Source organism: Cyrtonyx montezumae, unplaced genomic scaffold (genome assembly GCF_038088225.1).
Source record: "Cyrtonyx montezumae isolate F1298 unplaced genomic scaffold, pur_monq_1.0 scaffold_3, whole genome shotgun sequence".
NCBI lineage: Eukaryota > Metazoa > Chordata > Aves > Galliformes > Odontophoridae > Cyrtonyx > Cyrtonyx montezumae.
In genome coordinates, this window is record NW_027072034.1 from 72,627,085 (window position 1) to 72,642,587 (window position 15,503).

At 41.6% G+C, this 15,503-nt stretch overlaps 1 protein-coding gene across 1 annotated transcript; it reads left to right on the forward strand.

Moving 5' to 3' along the window:
- The first annotated feature begins 3,865 nt into the window (after positions 1-3,865).
- Positions 3,866-13,585, forward strand: LOC136053349 (protein maelstrom homolog). The gene is made up of 12 exons (XM_065744115.1): positions 3,866-3,997; positions 4,599-4,685; positions 5,381-5,477; positions 6,738-6,893; positions 7,417-7,458; positions 8,034-8,161; positions 9,510-9,564; positions 10,066-10,207; positions 11,329-11,391; positions 12,199-12,331; positions 12,605-12,683; positions 13,470-13,585. The coding sequence occupies exons 1-12, from the start codon at positions 3,866-3,868 to the stop codon at positions 13,583-13,585; spliced, it is 1,230 nt and encodes a 409-aa protein (XP_065600187.1).
- Positions 13,586-15,503: the final 1,918 nt, after the last annotated feature.

Below are 15,503 nucleotides of genomic sequence, written 5' to 3' on the forward strand. Positions count from 1 at the left end.
TATCCCCTTTTGAGGTAATCAATACCAAGTATACATGGAGCCCCTGGGCCAGTCACAATAGGATGTTTTTGACAGTCTTTACCAGTGAGGCTTATTTCAGCCTCCAACATGGTTAACTCTTGGGAACCCCCAGTCACCCCAGAAATATAGATTATGAGAATGAGAAGGCTGCCTGATATCCCTGCAAAGCTGTTCTGTCCTGAAAAGGTCTCAGAAAGCATGAGAAGTGTAACAGTGGATGGAAGGCAAATATATTGCACCTATCTGCCGAAAGACAGTCTGGGGAACCATAAACTGATAAATTCCCGTGCTTCTTGGAAAGATCGTGGCTTGAGCCCTCTTGGAACACATTTTTTTGGGTATGTGAAGTAGGAGGAGAAGAGTGGCAGCGGTCAGCGTGGATTTGCCAAGCCAAAATCATGCCTCACCATCCCACTTGCCTTCCTTGATAGATTTGTGAGTGAAACAAGTATAACAGTGGCCATTTGCCTTGACTTTGGCTTGCTGGATTGTTGAAATGGACTTCTTTTTTTCCTTTGTACACTTCATTACACACGAAATAACTGCTAGATTTCCGAGGTACTATTAGAAGGAGGAAAAAATAATATATAAATATCTTAGCAAGATTTCTTTCAGCAAGCGTACTATTAATGATTTATCAGAATAATACTGTTCTGTTCTTCCCAGTTTGGCGAACAGATCTTGGTAGTCCTGCAGATGGGAAAATGGTTTGTGAGCACTTAAAATCTGGTGTTCTGTTGTTGCTTTCTTTTTCATGCACAGATAAAGCATATGCGTGTGTATTCTTCCGTCTGAAAGCTGAACATAACCAAATAGAAATATACTATTGACTGTCTGGAGTGCCACTCCATTTCTGCTCAGTTCCCATCTTGCGAGGGGTGTGAGTATCAACGTTAGGTATGTATACATTAATTCCTAGGAATTCATTAAGTGTTGTTCACTTCCCCATCTTCTCCCCAAATGTGTTGCAGGCACTGCTTTAGTGGATCACTGGGCAACATTAAATGGAATTGCTGCCATGTTGTTTTAGAATAACTTGGAAAGAAGGTCATTGCCACAAATCCTGAATGAATGAAGCAGCATTAGTGGCAACAAAGTTCCTGACAGTTTTTCAGTGTACACTGACCATATTTTGTGACATGCAATTTTTTGAGACATGTAATACATACATGGATGGGAAAGCACAGGTCTCCAGTTCTGGAGCTGGATTTCCAAGCCAGAGATCTAATAGTCAGGTGTTGGTATATTGAGTAATTTCACTGAATTAAGTAGTTAGTGAAAAAGTAACGTATAAACATTGGCACAACGCTTGCTTTTATCCCCTGGAACGGCCCCAATGCTGCAAAAATTATTTACAAATCAGCATAAATGCTTTAAAGGCCTCTTCTGCCAGCTAAGTTAAACAGCAGGCAACTGCATACTTAAAACATGAGTTTCTAGTTCAATCACAGGGAGATTTTCCCAGGGCCAGGGCTAGGAACACTGATGACACTGTGCTCCAAAGATGATCTCTGCCCTCTTTTTTTTCTCTTCCTTAACCTTATGTAGGAAAAACCTTTCCCTCCTTGTTGCTTATTCATTTTATTTTTCAACCACACATGTGGCCCTAGGAGTGCTATTACTGCAACCTTGTCCTTTTCAGAGTTGATGCACACATTATCTGAATTTTTTAAAAGGATGGACTGTTAAAGGGTGGGTCACAAAGCTGCACGAGAGAAAAGCACACTGTGAAAGAAACGAAAGCAAATGTGCACAGGTTCACTTCTAGCAACACTCACACAGTAATACAAAAGAAATATTCACCTTTGGGGCTAAAAAGCTAGATTCTGCAAAAGTTTGTATTTAAAAGATGAGTTATTTCTTGCAGTCTCACTTGAGACATTTAGTATTAATATATCAGGAACTAGTCTGAGGTATAAATGATTTTGCACAAGAGTGATAGTGACTTTAAAAAGTTATTCTCGTTAAATTCACATCAAGATTTTATATGTTTTTAGTAATGTCATTGGCTCTTCCCATAAATTTAAGAGCAAACCCATTCAGTGGTTCACAAACAGCATAACATAAACTGTTTAATTGGATTTGAACAAGATATAAGAGCCTCCAGAAGACTGAACTGCATCCGCTTTTTTTAACCGTCAGAGAAACCAGCCACCAGTGAGATGCAAAAGCAATCTGATCTGACCTTATCTGCCAGCAGTTCCGGCAGTGACAAACGCAATTAGCTAAGTTAAAGATTTTAGCCTAGACAGCAGTTACCTCCTTTCAAGCTAAACAGACTCAGTTACCTAGACAGAAGATAAAGAAAGAAGCTACACTGAGGGGAAAAGGCAAAGTTGTCCTTTGGAAACACATGGAAGTCTTTAGAAGTATTTTTGATCCTTGTGTCTAGGTTTACAGTAAATTCACTCCGTGGTAGAAGATTGGAAGGAATCTTCCAAGCCAGAGCTACATTTTTATTGAGATTTCTGGGACACCTTCAGTTAAGTTGGCTGCATGAGAAGCAGTGAGCTGGCTCTTGTTCTGCTACACCACGCAGGCTATGCAGGAACTGCAACCACATCCTGAAGATGATTCCCCATCAAGGTGGTCCCCATAGGTAAAGGGAACAGCAAGCAATGTGGCAGACATCACACACCTAGGAGAAGAAAAATCTGGCTAGAACTTAATCAGATCTTATGCTGACACTGCCATTTCAGTTACCCTGCTTCAGATCAAACTTACAGTCTTCCATTGCAGGCAATCATATTTCACAATCCCTTCTGGTAACAGATTAAAATTTTCTTCTACAGTTAATTGTGGTTGTTGCTCTGTTAATTTCCTTTTAGTTTTTAATTTATTCTGGCCAGTGACAAGTACTTTGAGAGAGATCAATAGAAGGCTTAAGGGAGGAAGCAACTCATGCTGCTCACCATGATGATATACATCTGATTGTTTCCAGCTTTTATCTTATTTGAACCGTGGCTCAGCATGCAAATTTTCAATGAAACAAGTATCAGGTACTCGATGAGATATATCAAAACAAACAAACAAACAAAAACCCACAAGAGTCTATACAGATGTCTCAGTTTTGTAACAGACAGCATCATAGAACGGTTTTATCCTTAAAGGTCATCCAGTCCAACTCTCCTGCAACGAACAGGGACACCTCCAGCTCCATCAGGTGCCTGACCTTGGGTGTCTCCAGGGATGGGGCATCCACCTCTCTGGAAAACCAGTTCCTGCTTCTCACCACCCTTATTGTAATAAATTTCTTCCTTATATTCGCTCTAAATCTTTTAGTTTGAAACCATTTCCGCTTGTCCTATCACCACAGGCTCTGCTAAAGAGTCTGTCCTCCTCCTTCTTACAGCTTTAGATAGAGAGGTCTCTCCCAGGTCTCCCTGGAGCCTTCTCTTCTTGGGGCAGAACAGCCCCAGCTCTCAGCCTGTCCTCATAGGGAAAGCATTCTATCCCCAGGAATCTTTTTGCGGCCCTAAGACATGAGCTCTCAAAATATTTTTAATAACTAAGCTTGCCTTTCCAAGCAAATGCACGCCTTCTCAGCTCCTCCACACTCCTGTTACGTATCTCAAAACCAAGCTCGGGCCACGAGGCTGCCCCCCAGGCTCGAGCTTCAACGAACTCCAGCTCAGGGCGGCGTCCCAGGGCCGCTGCTGAGGCCGTTAACTGCCTTTGAGAGCCCTCAAGGCCTTCGGCAACTCTGCACCTGCAGGAGGCGGCACTACCCACACATTAAAAGGAAAGCAGGCGCCCTCTAATCCGCCGTACTCCCTCCCCGCCAGCAGCGCCCCTTTGCAGCGCTGTGGTGGTGTGGCTGTGGAGGACGAGGCGTGTGGCCGCCATGTCTCGCTCGCAGCGCTCTCGCAGCCCTTACTATTTCTTCGTGCGTGAGCATCTGCCCCTGCTGCGGCAGCGCGGCCTGCCCGTGAGCCGAGTGAGCGATGGCATTCCTCACCTCAGCCAGGAGTGGGCGGTGAGGGGAGAGGGCTGTTGTTCAGGGGAGAGGGCTGTTGTTCAGGGGAGAGGGCTGTTGTTCAGGGGAGAGGGCTGTTGTTCAGGGGAGAGGGCTGTTGTTCAGGGGAGAGGGCTGTTGTTCAGGGGAGAGGGCTGTTGTTCAGGGGAGAGGGCTGTTGTTCAGGGGAGAGGGCTGTTGTTCAGGGGAGAGGGCTGTTGTTCAGGGGAGAGGGCTGTTGTTCAGGGGAGAGGGCTGTTGTTCAGGGGAGAGGGCTGTTGTTCAGGGGAGAGGGCTGTTGTTCAGGGGAGAGGGCTGTTGTTCAGGGGAGAGGGCTGTTGTTCAGGGGAGAGGGCTGTTGTTCAGGGGAGAGGGCTGTTGTTCAGGGGAGAGGGCTTGGGGAGAATGGAGGGCGGCCTCAGGGGAAGACCTCTGTGGGATGGCAGCGCCTTTGGGTGCTGAGGGAGCGTGTGCTCGTGGGGTGCCCTGCGTTGAAGCCAAACGGCTTTGTGAGGGAGTTATGTGAGAATTGACAGACTCCGTTTGGAAGCAAGGAAACGTTGATTTATGGGGTTGCTGAAGGGAGAGGTACAGAGGCATTGATGGTTCTCTTTGCTTCAAGCTGCTGACAAAGGAGGAGAAGATGGTCTATGCAGAGAAGGCTCTGAAGTGGAAGGAAAAGAAATCCTTGCAAGCTGCAGCCAAGGAGGTAAAGGTGCAGGAAGGAGCAAGTGGTGTTTGCATCAATGGGGCTAATTGCTCATTCTGAGTACTGTAAACTGATAATTATCAGCCCTTGTCAGGCAGAGACAATTATCTGGAATGTGAATGTGGATGTTACTCACACTTTATGCCTAGATTGCATCGTGTAAGCCTCTGAGGTTTCTGGGCATCTGCCCAAATCTTTTTGCTGCCCTAAGAGCTCACTGTTCGTGTATGGATGTGCAGGACTTTATTAATAGAACTGCAACTCCCTCTTGGTCTCATAGCCACAGAAAAGTCTAGTTACTCAGGGATTTATCAGCTCAGATGAATACCTATCCTAATCAAAGGCAAATGAGCGTTTTGAGGTTTCTTTATCAAAGTTGTGGGAATTGTTGAAGATTTCAGTCTGAAAACTTCCTTCTATGCATCATTAAGTTGAACAAAACAATTTTTTTTAATACTTCTATTACACTTCAGAAGCTTAGCTGAAATTCCTTCCAACTGTGTGTTGATTGAGGTACTAAGATAACCGTTCTCTGTTAGTATTCTTGCCTTAGCCTTCAAGTCTTCAGGCACTTGTATACACACTAAGAATTTGTTCCACTTAGCCATAATGAGCAGTGGACATCCTGTCTTTCTTTGGTAAGAGGTGATGAATTTCATTAGAGTTAGTTGATGGAGTTTTCTCATCTTTTCTAGGGCCCTAAGAATCCAGTACCTGCTCACGTGACTACAGAGACGTACAGAGTGACATCTCTTCTTGATGCCTCTGCTATATCATGGATGAGTGATCAGGGTACAGTGATCTTACAGTAGCCGGTGCTGTTAGATAAAAGCTTGCCTTCTAAAGATATTCTGTGTTGTACCCGTACGAAGATAGTTTTCATTTTGGCAGTAGTTGCCTTTGTCAGATGTGTGCTTGTTCTTAGTGATGGTGTAGGCCCACGAAGACCTTTCCTCGTGTAGTTGGTGCAAATGCTCCTCTGCATCCCTTGAAATAATTCCACTACCTGTTTTTCTTTTAGCTTAATGGGTGTATTGTTACTAATACATTACTTACAGTTCCCTCAGGGCTTTTTGCTCTGACATTTGTGATTTACAAGGCCTAATCCAAGTTTGGGATAATAGAATGTTCGTACTGAGATCCAAGGGCAAGAAGCTCAAACTAATCTAACACCTATATAATATAAATGATATAAATGGGTAAGTACTTGGTCAGTACCTGTGGGACATCCTGGCTAGTTTCCACGTGTCTTGAAAAGCAAGCTTTTTACCATCTGTACCTTGTCTTCAAATGGATGTTTGGATTAGAATTAAGTAACAAGCATGTTTTATTGTGGAAAATGATAGATGGTGACACTTGCAATAGAAGTTAAACAGCCAGTTAATAGAAGCTGTATCTGTGCTGTTTGGTCAAGTTTCTGCTCAAGCCTTTTACCTAACTAGTCTCTTGAACATGTCATAGTTATGCAGGCTCAGAAAATAGTAGCTCTGTTGAAAAAGTGTAATATCTGTTAGCTTTCTCACTGCCAGAATCTATGCTCAGCTGTTGCTATAATGTAAACTTGATCAGGTTGATGATGGTGACTTGAGCTGGCATAACTGATCTTTCAGCTGAGTCCGAGATGCGTTTTATGATCTTGCTCCTTAATATTTCTCAGTGAAAGTCTTGCGTGGTTGCCCATACCGGATTCATTTTTTTTCTTTGTGAAAAGAGCTCCACTCAGGAGGTCTGTCTTCCTTTCCCACTGCAGCTTGTGGAAATCAAGATCCATGTAAAGTAGTGCCAGAACTTAAGCTTGGGACAGGTGGTGCTGAGTATCATAGAATCTAGCCTACTACATCATTTTAGTAGAACAAATAAGGTTTTTGTTTACTTGTTTTGATGAGGGGCACAGTGTAAGGGTGGGTACTATCTTTAACTTCAGAAACAGCATTATGTAGCGTTTGTGACTGTTAGTTAAAGTATTGTTTGGTCATTCAAAACCAATAGAAGATACTTTATTTTCTAATTTTAATTAAAGTAACAAAATTATATCTCTTTTTTTCCTTTCAGCTGTGGTTGCAGACATCTTCTATTTCCTGGACATCTACAGTCACGGCAAGCTGCCGTCCCACTGTGATCAGCGCTTCCTCCCTTGTGAAATCGGGTGTGTCAAGTACTCCCTGAAGGAGGGCATAATGGCTGACTTCCATCACTTCATAGATGCAGGTGATTTCCAAGGAAGGGGGGTAGCCTGGAAGTAGTTCATCTTGCTCTGGGTTGAGAGGGAAGTTTTCTAGTGCCAGTTGCTGCTGTGCTCATTAGATTTCTGATATTAAGATAGGTTTCTTTCTTTAGCTACAAGCGATTAGACTTCTACTTTAAATAACTGAGCATTGCTGTTTTCTGCTTGCTTTTGAACATCTACTTAAGTACTTGGTCTGCATGAAGCTTTGTAGAGGGCAGAATAAATCCAAAGGGCACTTCTGATGTTTGTGCTTTATTTCGTGCTGAGGAATGTTTGTTCTGGGCTTAACTTATAAATGCAATGCAATATACTCTTCAAATGAATGCAACTGAAAATATTTGTTTTCAAGAATAGTTGTGGTAGTTGTACAAGGCCACAGGGGAAGGTGAAGCTGCTCCTTTGTATAAATAAAAATCTGCTGCCTATTTCAGAGTTAAGGATCTGTCACTGTGGTGATGGATGACGGTTGTTTCTTTTTCTCCCATTCCTCGTGTTTTTCTGCAGAAGTACCACCACTTGGTTTTCGGTATCACTGCCAGGCTGCTAGTGAGTATCAGTGGAGGAGAAGAAGAGTGCTATGCAAGGCTTTACAGTTTTGGATTCTGCTTATCTGTTCTATATCCAGTTGTTTTGTAAGTCTCACCTGGAAGCTTCCCCTTCTGGGGACTTCCTGTCATCTTTTGAAGAGCAAGGGGTGAGAGGACAGCTTGCTGCAGTCACCTTGCTTATTTCTTGTACCCTCAAACAGCAGAGCTCTTCACTGCTGTGTTTCCCTCGTGACTCTTAAGCAGTGTTTATAGATTGTCTCTTTCCGTTAGTACAATTACTCCCCTTGTGTGCACAGGGAACAAACTTGGCTTATGTTATCCTACGTCAAGTATTTAGATAATGACCTCTCAAAAGGGGTAGATGTGCATGCATCTGCTCACAGCCCAGATTGCTAGCCTTTTTCAGGAAATAAGGTTTTCGTAGCTTCAATTACACATCTTCTCTGTAGGGAAAGAGAGGCATTGTTTTTAAGTATAGATGTATATACATCAAATTACAGAGGAGGGCAGATGGTGGTTTAAGAAACAAAATTTCTCATAAATTAAAATTTTATCCTCTTCACCTTTTGCTAGGTGATGCCACTCATAAGATTCCTCTGTCTGGATTTTGTCTTTCGCGTACTTGCTACCCAGTTGTCATACGTGAACTTCTTAAGTTTGCCCAGCCAGCTGGAGGTGCTTGTCCTCGTTTTTACTGCAAGGTATGATCAGGGTGTAAGGGAACTGTTGAACCACTGATCACCTGAGGTGAGCAGTGAGGCAGCTGTGGGAGCACAGGTGAAGGCAGTGCACCTGTATGACTGGAAGGGGTGGTGTCTGACTCCACCTCTCCCGGACCCCATTTAAGGGCTGACCACCATCAGGGAAGGATCTCTTGTTGCAAGAGATCCCTCCCTTGTGGAGTTTCTTTTGCGAGCTTCAATCTTTGGAAACAGCTGAGTGTTTCTCTTCTTATCAATTGTCTGTTTAGAAGGATTATCCAGAAGATAAAGTATACAATCTCTTTTGACTAACTATACCATTTGGTATTAGTAATTTGTCTTAACCTACACAAGGTCAAAGTAAGGCACTCAAAATCAAAACCTGAGTTCTCTTCCAGTGGGTAATCAAGGAGAGACTTTGCTCTAATGCGCATTCTGTGTGCAAATGAGTGATGGGGGAGGTTGGGACGATGACACACTCAAAGTTTTCTTCCATTATAGAAAGAAATTACCTTACATAAGTTTGGCAGTTGAAACCTGTTTTTTTTGTTTCCAGCTTTTTGCAGGAACTAAAAATGATATGGAACCTAAATAAGCAAGCTTCCTTTTTTGTTCTTTTTCCTTCCACACCTAGCCACACATACAAACCCCTGCTCTGTTAGAGAAAGAAGCTAACCTTTCCAGAAATGAGCGACACAATTTCTGCCTACTTATTCACAGCCTGCGTGTCTGGCTCTGTCTATTGATGAGCATTTCAGACTGTTCTGACACTGTTTGGAATTTTTAAGATTGTACTTAAGTTGAGTGTACTGGATAATAGTTGGGTAATCTCGCTTCTCTGAGGATGTTTTTACACTTTAATGACTTTTCACGTGAGAATGCTGTACATCTTATTTTTGCTGAATTGCTGATGAGTGAAATAAAACACTGAGGTTCAGAGGAATGTAAGCATCGTGCCAACTATATATAATTTTTTTTATTCCCCTTGAGCCTAGTGCTAGTTAACTCATAAAAGGAGTGGAGGATCTAGATCTTGGGCTCCATATATAAATACAAGTGCTGTGCATGGAGGGAAAATAACATACAGCAGTTAGTAGAGATGGCTGTAGTATGAGTTAACAGTTAACTTGTCTCCATGTATTAGCCCAGAATTTCTCCTGAGATTTGGTTGGAAGACTGCCTTGGTATTTGATTCCTCTTCAAGGTAATTTTCAGGGAGGTTGTATATAAACATGGACTTTTGTTTTGGGAATGATTTTTTTTAAGTGCAGCCTGAGGTCTTGCAGATATTAAATTATATACTGTACTTATTATGTTCTTGAATGTGACTGAGATTTTCTTTTTCTAGTCTGATGGCAGATTCCGAATCAGCTGGTGTCTTGAACGAATGGCTAGTGTAGCAGGTGGGAAAACAGTTGTTTTTGGCTTTTGTTTCTCCAAGAAAGGAGGGTTATCTGATCATGGACTGCTGTATTTGTCAGAAGGAGTTCAGGTCTCAGGAGTTTCATAAAAGCTGATACTGATAGCTAGAACTGTTGCGTGTGCTTCTTCTCTCCCTCCCCATAAATGCTGCATGGTTAGTCAGCTAACCGGCTAATGAGCAGATGAAGAGTACAACCAGAAAAAGGTGCAGAAGCAGTGAGATTACTGAGAAGGTGAGTGTAGGGGAACAGATGGGGGAACTAGCAGCTTCTGAGGAAAGATGGCCTGTAGGTAGGATATAGTGGAGTAAACTGAGAGAGTATAGGACCTGCCTTGATAAAATGCCAGATATTATTAATATCAGTGGCAGAATAATTTGTTGAGGTTTACGTGACTGTAGGGATAGAAGAAGATGAAGAGTGAACAAAGGCTGGCTGAAAAGAGTGGATGTTATGCTGATGTGGATTTCCTCTGGGCTATAGGTGTTCGGAGATCTCTGGAGCTTCTTACTGTAGAAGACCTGGTAATAAAACTGCACCAGAAGGAATGCCAAAAGGAGCCATCCAACGCTTGGGTGTTTAGAGAGCTAAATGTTGTCCTGTGGGATTTTTCCAGTAATACCAGGTATGTTGGTTTCTTTTTCTGTGGAAATGGGTATTGTTCTGATGTGTCTGGGTGCCTTAAGTGCAGCTTGTGCACAGCTAGGCTAAATTCTTCAGGAAACCATCTCATCAAAAGATTTCTTATCACAGCGTGGCTAAAACAGGAGATGTGCGTTGCTATCTTTCAAAAAAAAAAAAAAAAAAAGACCGGTGTCTCTAATGCTGAGTCTGGAGCTTGATTTAAAGGACAGTTAAAAAAAGAAAATATATTGTGATACTTGAAGTCATAGAAGTGAGGAGATTCAGAGCCTTGAGAAGCTGGATTTTAGTATGTACCTCACACTGCAACTGTGATGATGAGCTAGATGTGCTTTCTAGTGGCAGAAAACAAGCTCAAGAGTCAAGTTACATCTCACACTTTCCTGAAGGAATTCTTTTTATAATGCTAGAATGCATGTATTTCATAGGATTGTTTTTCTTCTTTTCCTTACATGTCTTGAACAGTAATGTTTTTACTACTTTTGGATCCTTGTGTTCTATTATATAGTACCTAGAGGCATTGCAGAATACTTAGCACTGATACAGTTAACAGTGGAGAAAAGCTGAAGTATGCTTCTGTTATAAAGAAGAATTAATAATTTGATCTTAATTCTATTGAATTTTTTGTCTACTAGCACTTATCCCTGAAAATCTGCTTATGCTATGGACATCTAGATCACTGAGTAATCACTGCTGTTTCTTTCCTTCTGAAAGAAACTACTACTTCACAGTAGAGGAAAGCATTAAAGAGAACGGAGGAAAAAAAAGTACTTCATAACATTTGCAGAATGAAACGGGGATGGTTGTATTAAGAGGGATTTTCGTTGTAGTGGGAAACTTAAAGATAATCAGAATTTAATGGGGTTTCCTTTTGTCTCTGCCACAGTGTCTGGAAGGTTGCTGGTTAAGTGCAGTTCTCAACTCTACATAAGTCATCTAGATCTGTTAGTAAATGTTGGTCATCTGTGTAATTTTAAATGGATGATCACTGAGACAAAAGATAACCTTTGATGTTTGCTCCTGTTCCTTCTGATCAGGCCAACTGTTCGCGTTGATTAAAGATGTAGATACTTAGACAGTAAACCTCCGTTTCATTTTATGTAGGTGCAAGTGGCATGAAGAGAATGATATACTTTACTGTGCTTTGGCATCCTGTAAGAAAATGGCGTGAGTATTTCACAGGAGTTGTCTGCAGTGTGATGGCATTTCATTTTGTTACACACGCTTTTTGGCCCCGATTGCTTTGAGCACGGTGATTCTGAATCTTGAGTTTTATTTATTTCTTGCACTTCCAGGACTTCATTCTATTTTCACTTTAGTTTTTGTATTAATACTGTAAAGCAGTATGCTGCTGTAGCAGTTTGGTATAACGTGATGTCTATGATAATATCCATCACTTGGTCATCACTACCTTCGCTATTGGAGAGCTGAAAGAAATGTTCTTTGTTCAAATTCAGTGTTTTTCTTCAGAGGTTTACTAAGCTTCAGTTCGATGGGAAATTCTCAGTATATTTTAGTCCATCTCTAGAAATTTGTATACTGTTTTACATATAATGTAGATACGCAAGCTTCTCTTTTTTAGGTTGAGGGAAGGACAAATAGTTGGGAAAGAAATGCAGTTTAAGATCTCAGTCAATAGTAGTAATATTATTTGAGAGAAATAGTAATTAATTTTTTATTAAAAAAAACAACCAGTATTAAGCAAATTTCCAGTGATGGATTTAATGCTTATGAGTGGTTACATTTGACAGCATGGGGAAGTGACTGTGTTAATTTGATAGAATATGCTGGTGAACTTGGAAGCATTCAGGGTTGTTAGCTGCTTTGACAATATCCTTTTGCCCTCTGTCATCTCTGCGTCTTGATCTGTGGTGGCCTTGTCAGTTGAAGATCTAAGAATGCTGTGTTTCTGTATATAAGCATTACAACCCTATTAACAAAGCTTTTCTTGATTTCTTTATTTCCCTGGTCAAGTTATTGCATCAGTAGATCTTTCGCTGGTTCGTATGGAGTCTCACTGACAGCTGCTCACCTGCCTCTTGAAGACTTGTATTTCCGCTTCAGTCACAATCTGAGGCAACTGATACTGGATGCTGCACGTTTTCAGGTCAGGTTCTTCAAATTGTTTTCCTGTGTTATTTCAAGTTAACTCAAGTCTTCTAGACAGAACACACTTGGTAATTTCGGGTTAGCCATCTTCTGTTTTGGATGCTTTTTTTTTTTGAGGAATACTTGGTAGACTGAGAAAAGGAAAATAATCTCTAGCTGGGCAGTTTCTTGTGGTGTGTTATTTATTACTACTACTCCCAGGTATCACAAATAGTTACGCATGCCACTTTAGAGAAGACTTCTTATTTTGAATGCTTATTTCTTTCTGCAGGAAATGAAGGCCAGGGGTTCTGGAAGGGGTAAATGCATCCTTTCTCCAAGTCGAGTTCAAGATCTTGTCCCTTCTAGATGTGAGTTCGAGATTTCCTCATTTGTAAAGGGAAAGAGAGTATTTAAACATAATCCAGTTGCAGCTTTTTCAAATTTCTGGGCTCAGAAGTTACTGTCTGTCAGCAGCATAGAACTCAGCTCTGCGTGAGCTAGGTTTGTGCAGATATCATTGAATTTCTCTAGATGAAATAACTACACTGTTACTGGACCAAAAACTGTGGTCAGTAGGTCTATACAAAATCAGATTTTTCTCATGAATGCTGCTGTTTTATAACACCTTATTGTTTTGTCATATTTACTTCTTTCTTGCATGTTTAGATGCTTTGAGGCAGGGCAATCTTTAAAATACCATCTCTCTTCTGGAGTTGTACCATTTGACTCTGCACATACTTCTTGCAAGTATTTTGTTACTCCTGGATTTATAAAAAAAAAACTTTGCTCCAAGTCCTCTTCTTGGAGCTAAAATCTTTCTAATATAAAGTATGTGCACTTGATTCATTTGTGCAATATGTGGCTAACCTTCAAAATGGAACAGAATAAGGTTTGCAAGACAAATAACTGTAAGAACTCTGAGTTTGCACCTTATGTTTTTGCGTGGATAACACACACTGAATTAAATGCTGAAACTGTTCTAAATATAAATCATGAGATCTTACATGGACTTGGTGGTTATGGAGGGCAGAACCTGTTTCTCACTTTTCCTGTTAGAAATACTGAACACATTCCACTCCACAGCATATAAAAGAAAATTCCATTAGTTTATGCAAGCTTCAAGGATTTATTTCATTTGTAAACTATTTCATTAGGTGATTCTTCACTCCTTTTGAAGATGTCTTCTTATGGAACAAGTATCACACGCGGAAGAGGAGTCACTCGATGGCTGGAAAATACACGTGACCTGAGCTCATCTTTCAGCCACTGAAAATCTTCTTTACATCTGTATCTTTTTCTTTTTCTTAAGGAAATAAACTGCTGTCTGGAGAAAATGTTGGTTGTCTTTTCATCTTACGTGCAACTTTTGATTGTTCAAGTTCTTGTTGAAATGATGAAACTGTTACTTACTGGACTTAGAGAAGATCTACTGGAAGATGTTTTGAAGTTGTGTCCTCTCTAAAAAGAAATGCTATGGTAGTTCTGTTTCTTAATGGATGGAGTGCAAATTCAAGAGTGATTAGCAACATCATTGAATTAGAAATTCTTTAGTGGCCACTCCAGCTTTAAACAAGTGCTGCTTTATTTTTTTTCTTTAGTAACCCCCTTCACCTCATCTGTATATGGAAGATAAAATTTCAGTGTAACTCTCTACAAATGGAGAGAGCAGTGGAGGTATGACAGGATGCACTGGAGAGTATACAGTGTCATGGTCTCAAAGGATTGCTCAGAATTGGTTTCTTCCACCCACTGAGAACTCGAGTAGTCATTCGATGCAAAAAAGCAGATATTCTATGAAAAAGTGTGGTGACAGTTTGTCAAACGGTTTACGGGCAGGTTCGGCCCGGTTCTGTGACGATTGGTGCGGGGGACCCACGCCCCAGGGAAGGGGGAAAGGGAAAAGGGAGATGGGCCTAGGAACAAAACAGCGGCAGCGATCTGAGGAGGAAAGCTAATTTACTAAATAAGATATCGGAAAGCAAAATAACACAATGTAATACAATATAATTGGAATTAAAGCTAATAAATCAAATAAAATGAGCAAGAGAGAGTGTCCGATAAACCGAAGGCCTTACGCTAACGCTGAAGGCGGACGGCAGCGAGCACCCACTGCTGAGTCGATCCCAAAAGGAAAGAGAGTGTCCCGTGACCGCAGACAGTTTTTATCTTTCCCTCTGAGTGTAAACACGTAAGAACGCAAAGCATCGCAAAGTCCTCTGGGGAATGGAGTTGTTCTTCTCTTCTGAGACAGGTATACCTGGAACTATCGATGATCCACGGAGCTGGAGCATTAACTCTTTAACTCTAAATGCACTACATGATGTTACGATGTGGAATACCAGTACCAAAAATCATAAAACCATGACATTCCACCCCTTATTCCACATCACTACATCATGTTTGATATATATGTATAGAAGAACAGTGATTAACATGCATTATATACACACACACACAACATATATAAGTATATACATGGAATTACCGACTGCACTCGCCCAACATCAAATTCCCTTGTGGTACACACTGAACATCCCCATTCTTCTGCATCACCCACCAAGTGGACCCAGGTCCCTGAGCAAAAACAGTTCCACGGAGAGGTTTGCCCTTTCCAGAAGCTGGAAGGACCCAAACTGCTTTTCCCAACATGTTCTTTACGTGTACTACAGGGACCTTATCTCCCTCTACAGTAGGTAGAGATCTGGATTGGGCAGGACCATCACGATTGATGGATCCTCGAGTGTTGACCAACCAGGTGGCTTCTGCCAAATGCTTCTCCCAGTGCTTAAATGTTCCGCCACCCATTGCTTTCAATGTGGTTTTTAACAACCCATTGTACCTTTCAATTTTACCAGAAGCTGGTGCGTGATAGGGGATATGATAAATCCATTCAATACCATGATCTTTGGCCCAAGTATTTACAAGAGAATTTTTGAAATGAGTTCCATTATCGGACTCAATTCTTTCTGGAGTGCCATGTCGCCACAGGACTTGTTTCTCGAGCCCTAAGATGGTGTTTCGGGCGGTAGCATGGGGTACTGCATATGTTTCAAGCCACCCAGTGGTTGCTTCCACCATGGTGAGCACGTAACGCTTACCACTGCGAGATCGTGGCAAGGTGATATAATCAACCTGCCACGCCTCCCCATATTTATACTTTTGCCATCGCCCTTCTTCCCAAAGAGGTT

Excerpts from the sequence above, each read along its gene's own strand:
- LOC136053349 (XM_065744115.1), top strand. The coding sequence starts at position 3,866 with ATGTCTCGCTCGCAGCGCTCTCGCAGCCCTTACTATTTCTTCGTGCGT. Across the intron at positions 4,686-5,380 it reads TGCAAGCTGCAGCCAAGGAG|GGCCCTAAGAATCCAGTACC; the intron begins GTAAAGGTGCAG and ends CATCTTTTCTAG. Across the intron at positions 5,478-6,737 it reads ATCATGGATGAGTGATCAGG|CTGTGGTTGCAGACATCTTC; the intron begins GTACAGTGATCT and ends TTTTCCTTTCAG.